Raw genomic sequence first — 7,733 nt, 5'->3', positions numbered from 1 at the left:
ATATTGGAGACGATTAACAGGGTGGCTTTTGAAGAGGTGGAGGAAGCTTCCAATGACCCCAAAACCCCAGCTGATGAACCTACTTACTCACCATAATTGCAATTTCAAACTTGTCACTTTTACTTCTTTTGTTTTTGCTTGTTCCATTCGGATTTCAGTTTGTAACTCATAACTTTTGCTGCTCTTTCCTGCTTTTGTTTTCGTCTATGGGAACTTGGCTCGTATTTTTCATATGATTGTGTGTGGTTGCTGATGATTTAGTACCTAACTTATTTTTGCCTTGCATTATTTGAGCTCACTATTCCCTACGTAGTCTAGTGGGAGTATAGCAAAATGTTTTTTTTCAATCTTTTGATAATGCCAAAAGGGGGAAAAGACAAACTTCATGGCGGCTAAAGTGTTTACCAAGGAACTCACACATCGAAGGTACAAACTTTTGCCAAGTTCAGTTTTTAAAGTCTTTGTTAATTTTTCTTTTGCTCAGTTTTTTTTTTTTTTTAAAAAAAAAAAAAAAAAAAAAAAAAAATACTTTTTAATATTTTTCTAAGTTCTTTAATTGCTTTTTTTGTTTTCATGCCTTACTCAAAATTTTTGTTGCATGCCTGGATGATTTTATTTACCTAAGTTTGTCAATGTTTGTCATCATCAAAAAGGGGGAATTTGTTGAGCCTTTTGGTTTTGATGGACAAATTGACAAACTCGACTAATGAATGTTTTGAGTCTTTGGTGAATAAAGGATTCAAGCAAAGTTCGTTCCGGAGTAGGAACTTGGATGCGGAGTAGCATTCTTTAAAAAGCCTCGTGCAAATCTCACGTTCTAGTTTTAATTGTGAGCACTCAATAATATAAAGTCGGAAAGGAACTCAATGACTTATGTTAAAGACTACTGGAATAAAAGTTAGTTTTAAAAGATAATTTCTTAAAGAAAAGATAATTTGTAAAAGTTTTAATAAAGATAATTATCGAAGATAATTATCTAGTTGTTTTAATAAATAATAAATTTATCTTTTCAAATAAAATCTTTTTAAACAAACTTTTGATAATCTTTTAAATAAATATTTGATAAAGTTAGCAAGTGGTTTTTCTGTGAGAAAATCTTTTATACGGCTAATGGTTATCAAGTTGTTAGGATAGTGGTTTAATTAGATAAGGCTAGGAAACCTCTTCATGATCACAATCTGTCAAGATAACTCCACAAGTTGTTAGTGGGTTGTTGACATGTGGACGTGATTATGGTGGAGGTTAATGACTAAGCCTTCTCTATAAATACTCATGCAAACTATCTCAGAAAAACATTACTCTTAAGCATAAAAATTCCAGTAGCCATCTAATAACATAAAGAGAGTTATTTTCCTTCATATATTCTTGAGTGCAATAGGTATTTGTAATCACAGATTGTATACAAGTACTTTGGGGTTGGGATTGTGAGTTTGTAAGGTGAGGTTAAGGAAGCTTCGTTGCTGAAGTCTTCTGTGAGAGTTGGGAACAAGTTCCTAATTTGGGGAACTTGTTAACGGGTTTGAATCTTCACTTGTATAGAGTTTGATTACATAGTGGAAATTTAGAAAAGCCTATATCTTCTCTCGTCATTATTTCATTTAGTTAAATTCCGCAAAAAGTTTTTAGATTTCACCTCAAATACAATTCACCCCCCCTCTTGTATTAGCCAGTTAGACTTTCAAAAAGAGTTTTTATGGAAAAAAAAATCCTAGAAAGATCAAAAGAAGTTGTCACGGGATCAACGTCATATTAATAGGGGGAGCAGCATTGTACTTTCAAACATCTAGAACACATGACATAGCTATAAATGCATAAATAATTAAATAAATGATCCAATTGACCTAAAAAATCTAGTATATTAGCAAGATGTTTGAAAAACTTTTGTAAGCATTAGATTGGAATCTACTCCACAATTGCATTATCTTCGAACTTTCCAAATGATGGGTGGTAGATTATCATATATTATTATCTTTCTAAGCTACTATTGTAGTCATTAGCACTATGTTTTTGTTGGTAACCAAAACCATTAGAGACAAATCTTCTTGCTAAATGACATTTTGACATCTAATTATTATAGTACCACATTTTCCTCTCTATGTTATATAACTAAATCATTGTACTTTATACTAATATCTAATTATAGTTCATCAAAATATATAAATATCTAATTATATATAGTTCTTTCTTTTCAAGTATTTTTTTTGGATAGAAATTTAATTAAATACACTAAAACATACTTTGATAGGTACATGTATGATATGAATTGAACCCTCGTCTTTCCTTTTATATTAGGGTCATGAAGATGGGCAATGGCTAAACTATACACACGTGCGTGTCATATGATTGGTTTTCAAATAGAACCTCATAATCAACAAGTTCATCAATCTCCTAAACTTGCATCCTTGTTTTAGTAACTTTGTGGTTTTTAAGTATACACCTTACTAATTACTATATTGTACACGTAATTAGTAAGGTATACAAGAGAATTAAATCAACTAAACCATACACTAGCTATTATACTTAAGTGAAGCTGTTAGAAAATGATTGAGAGACATACTAAAGATGGACCTACCGTTTGACTTAAATCACCTTTTTTGCCTTAGTTTATGATTAATTATCATAGTTTATGATTCATTAATAGATGTCTACATCACTAATTGAAATATAAAGAGCTAGTTATGATAATAACATATCATGATATGGTTGGTGAATATGGTTTAGATAAGCATGTACTTATACTTTATTTTCTCATCTCCTCCAACCTCCCACATGAAAAATATTCATACATTACAATTATTAAGTTATTTTACTATTAATATAACTTGGCTTAACTTAACATAGTATTTAATGTCCTCATGACACGTAGGTTTAAAATTCTATATATTAATAACCTCTTGTCTTCAAGAATACATTTAAATAGACGTAGTATTCTCTTAATTAAAAAATATGATATATTATTAATAGATCCATTCCACCATTAATATATGTAGTGTAGTTGGTTTTAAAGTCCAACCAATAATCTCATTGTGAATTTGTGATAGTGCTTGCATTGCTCCCTTACCTTTGAATGTTCTTCTTCTTTGTTGTCAATAAATGTGGCATGATTGCATCTTGCACCTTGCTAAGGTAAAATTAAACCACTTTCTAAAGTAGCAACTTTACTAGCTAGATTAAACCACTAATCCACTATATTAAGAAGCAATATATTTTAGTCTTTTGATTTTACCCACTAAATACTTCCTCCGTTTCAAATTAGATGACACAGTTTGACTTTGTGCACTTTTCACATAACTATCTATCAGCGACGGGACTACAAATGCTAATATTGGAAATAATTACCCGATGCAATTTTGTTAAATTGGGCCCTATAATCAATTTTGTATAAGTAAGGGCCTATTCACATTTACTTAATTTCAGTTCAGTTCAGTTCAATTCAGTTCAGTTCAGCTCTAATCAGTTCAGTTCAGTTCAGTTCAGCTCCAATCAGTTCAGTTCAGTTCAGTTCAGCTCCAATCAGTTCAGTTCAGTTTAGCTCCAATCAGTTCAGTTCAGTTCAGTTCAGCTCCAATCAGTTCAGTTCAGTTCAACTCTTAATTTTCCTCTCTCATAAAATATTCATTTCATCTCAATTCAGTTCAGTTCAGCTCCAATCAGTTCAGTTCAGTTCAATTCAGCTCCAATCAGTTCAGTTCAGTTCAGTTCAGTTCAGTAAATGTGAACATGCTCTAAATTTCAAAAACCGAGACCTATCCTTGTATAGTAGATTTACTTAGGACCCCTTTACGATCGAGCAGACCACCCTACACATGCTCAAAACCACCCCTGCTATCCATGAAACTAACCTTGCGATGGACAAACTTAACTCTTTTTGTTTTTTGCTTTTATACTGAGCTCCCTCCTCTTCATTTATTTTTACTTGAGCTCATTTGCCTTTTTATTGCATACTTTACAATTAAAGAAATATAATATTAGATCTTCAATTACTTGTTAAAAATTATAAAATTTGATGGATGCATATTGAGACAAATCTAACATGACTCTACCTAAATCCATACTACTAATACAAGTTTTTATTTATTTATTTATTTTTTTAAAAAAAAAAATCAGAGATTCTTTTTAGTTAAGTTTCTCTAATCTCTTCTAAAATTAGAAATTTTTACGAAACAAACAAAAAGAAATGAAGAGGTCGAGTAAGTACACATCATATAAATAACATAATAAGAGAGAGTTGGAGCTTGCTTAATCAGTAATGTAGTTGTAACTTGAAGAATTAATCAAACATGAGTTGTATATATCAAAGCATATATATATAGTACTGCAGGGTAGACTGAATTATTACGAAATACTAGTATATTATAAGGTTAAAATATATTAGGGACATTATTATAAGTTGACTTAATTAATTAGGTGGTTTTGAGTGCTCATGCATCAAGGCTAATGATCCTGGTTAGGAAATAGGAAGCAACCATTATAGAATCCCATGTTTCATCATTATAAAGTGCCATCTACTCGTGCCACAAACACACACCATGATTTGTGACGCACCATGCATGTCAATTTCTAAATCCAGACACTTTATTTTTTTTGTCTTTAATTATAAGTTGTGTTTAATTAGTTTATAATTAGAGGAAATGTATCTTGAGACTTGAGGTGAAATTCATTTGCATCCAAATTATTGTCAAATGTATATTTCGGTGTTTGGGTCATTAGCAAATACTTCCTCCGTTCTTTCATGATTGAAACGTGTCATGGATGCAAAAATATTTTACATTATTATGTAATAATTTGAGAGAGACCTAAGGGAGAAATAGAAAATTATATTCGTATGATGGGAAGAGAGATAGAGATAATAATATGTGAACAAGAAAATGTCAATAAAGATACGAAATATGAGCTTTTCACAAAGAAGACGTTGTGATATATTTTAAAAACGTGAGATATGTATATACGAACAGAGATGAAATTTAGTGGACATACTATTAGAGATATTCTAGGATATTATTGTGATATAATTTAGGAAACATATCTTATGCAAAAGATATGGTAGAATATTGGGTTTGTTAGTTAACCTAGTAGTATATATATTTGTATTGGCCGTGAATATCAATGAGAAGAATACAGAGTATATTTACATAATTTTCTCTGATTTAACATGGTATCAGAGCCTTGTAAAGGTCTAAATTTTTTTTAATTGTGTTCAATTTTCATAATTGACACACGATTGTTTCTGGGTGTGTGCATCTGTTGCTTTGCCAAATTATTTTTTTTCCATTGCGTTGTTAAGAAGTTGTGAGCGATGACTGGTGGTGAAGGCTCAGGTGGCGATGGAGGCAAAAGTGGTGATGGAGGCAAAGCTAAGGTGGACATGACTTATTACCTAGGTTCAAGTGATGGACCTGGAAACATAATTACTCCGGTTCAACTTCGGGGTGAGAATATGATGAGTGGGCGAGGGCAATTAGAACCTCGTTGAAGGCCAAACGCAAGTACGGGTTTATTGATGGATCCGTCAAGAAACCGACGAATGCTGACAAACTAGATGATTGGGTGGATGTTCATGCGATGTTGGTGGCTTGGATTACAAATACCTTGGACTCATCGGTGAGAGCTACGATTGGTGAGTATGAAGATGCGCAATTATTGTGGACGAACCTTAAAAATCGTTTCTGCGTTGTTAGTGGGACTCGCATATGCCAACTCAAATTGTCTCTGGGTGAGTGCAAACAAACTGCATCCGAGAGTATTGCGGCATATTTTGGCAGAATTACAAAGATTTTTGATGAATTGCATACTTACATTACCGTGCCTCATTGTTCTTGTGGTGCGTGTACATGTAATATCGTGGCACAGGTCGAACGGTTGCGTCAGGAGGATTTAATTCACCACTTCTTGATTGGTCTCGACGATGCATATGCTTCTCTTAGGGGCCAACTTCTATCCCAAGATCCCCTGCCTTCGGTGGATAAAGCATACCAGCAACTAGTCCAGGCAGAACGCCTCCGTGGTGGCAGTGGTGATTCGGCAGTGGCTCGTGAAAACCCAATGGCCTTCAAGCTGCAACATGAACCTGCCTCCAAGCCGCAACGATCAAGTGATAATTCGGAGAAATTTTGCAATCACTGTAATCGGGTTGGGCATGATAAGACAGGATGCTTTCAAATTCATGGTTATCCCTCATGGTGGGGCAATCGTGGGCGTGGAGGTCGAGGAAGGGGTCGAGGAGATTCCGGAGGGAGCAATAGTGGTGGACGCGGGGGTGGGCGTGGCAGTGGGCCTGCTGCCCCTGTGCGTGCTAACAAAGCAGCAACACAATCCACCGTGCAGCCGGGTGGTGCTACGACAGATGATGGGGCTGCGCTTGCGGGGGTCACACCGACTCAATTACAGCAGCTCTTAGATCATCTTTCCTCTATGAAACCTAAGCTTCATGGTAAGGATCAAATAGGTTGGATTGTTGACACCGGCGCATCCAATCATATGACTTGTGATTTGTCCCTTTTGAAGAATGTTTGTAATGTACAACAATGTCCGGTAAGATTGCTGGATGGGAAAAGTGCTAATGCATCTAAAATTGGCTCCGTGATTTTGCAAGGGGGTTTGACGATCAATAATGTTCTTTATGTGCCTCAATTAAATTGCAACTTAATTTCTGCAACACAATTATGTGATGAATCTAATTGCACTCTGCAATTTACTAACAAACTTTGTGTTATACAGGACCTAATGACGAGGAAGGTGATTGGAGCGGGTGAACGAGTGGATGGACTATATTATTTCCGAGGTGTTCCAAAAGTGAAGGCTTTGAAGCTAGAAAATGGTCGAACGACAGAATTGTGGCATCAACGTTTGGGGCATCCTTCGGGAAAGGTTCTACAAAACATCTCCCTTTTATGAGTAGTTCTAAGAGTCTTAAGAACAAATCATGTGATGTATGCCCTAGGGCAAAACAACATAGAAGTAATTTTCCTATTAGCATAAATAGAGCGAGTCGTTCCTTTGAACTTGTTCATGTTAATTTATGGGGACCATACAAGACTCCATCATCTTGTGGTTCACATTATTTTTTAACAATTGTTGATGATTTTTCAAGAGGAGTGTGGACGTATTTATTGCGTAATAAAACTGAGGTTGAATTGATGTTTCTGAATTTCGTTGCTTTGATTAGACGTCAATTTCAACTTGAGATTAACATTGTTCGTAGTGATAATGGAACGGAATTTAATTCCTTAAAACCATATTTTATGGATAATGGGATCATATTTGAAACTTTTTGAGTGGGGACGCCTCAACAAAATGGTCGGGTTGAGAGTAAACATCAACATATTCTTAATGTGGCTCGGGCTTTGAGATTTCAAGCAAATTTACCTATACAGTTTTGGGGGGAGTGTGTGCAAGCGGCCTGTCACTTGATAAAAACCGTACTCCATCTAGACTACTTGATTTTAAGACTCCGTATGAGATTTTGTTTGATAAACAACCATCGTATGAGTATATTAAAGTTTTTGGGTGTTTGTGTTATGCTCATAATCAGCGTAGCAAAGGAGACAAGTTTGCTAGTAGGAGTTGCAAATGTGTGTTTTTGGGGTATCCTTTTGGTAAAAAGGGGTGGAGATTGTTTGACTTGGAGACGAAAGAGATTTTTATTTCCCGAGATGTACAATTTTTTGAACATGAATTTCCTTTTATTATGTCCTCTGTTTATGGAATTCCAAGTGTTCCAAGTGTGCATTGTG

The 7,733-nt window shown here is 34.7% G+C and overlaps 1 protein-coding gene across 1 annotated transcript; it reads left to right on the top strand.

Moving 5' to 3' along the window:
- The first annotated feature begins 4,785 nt into the window (after positions 1 to 4,785).
- Positions 4,786 to 7,158, top strand: LOC110700810. The gene is made up of 2 exons (XM_021878399.1): positions 4,786 to 6,430; positions 6,718 to 7,158. Exons 1-2 carry the CDS (start codon positions 5,563 to 5,565, stop codon positions 6,750 to 6,752), a joined length of 903 nt encoding a protein of 300 aa, XP_021734091.1. The 5' UTR covers positions 4,786 to 5,562; the 3' UTR covers positions 6,753 to 7,158.
- The last annotated feature ends 575 nt before the right edge of the window (positions 7,159 to 7,733 follow it).

This window comes from Chenopodium quinoa, unplaced genomic scaffold, assembly GCF_001683475.1.
Source record: "Chenopodium quinoa cultivar QQ74 unplaced genomic scaffold, ASM168347v1, whole genome shotgun sequence".
Lineage (NCBI taxonomy): Eukaryota > Viridiplantae > Streptophyta > Magnoliopsida > Caryophyllales > Amaranthaceae > Chenopodium > Chenopodium quinoa.
The sequence above is the reverse complement of the archived record's forward strand: the minus strand, read 5'-3'. Positions and strand labels throughout refer to the sequence as shown.

What these genes read in the sequence shown, in the direction of transcription:
- LOC110700810 (XM_021878399.1), top strand. Translation starts at nt 5,563, where the DNA reads ATGTTGGTGGCTTGGATTACAAATACCTTGGACTCATCGGTGAGAGCT. An exon ending in TATGAAACCTAAGCTTCATG is followed by an intron (nt 6,431 to 6,717) that starts GTAAGGATCAAA and finishes TGTGTTATACAG; the next exon opens with GACCTAATGACGAGGAAGGT.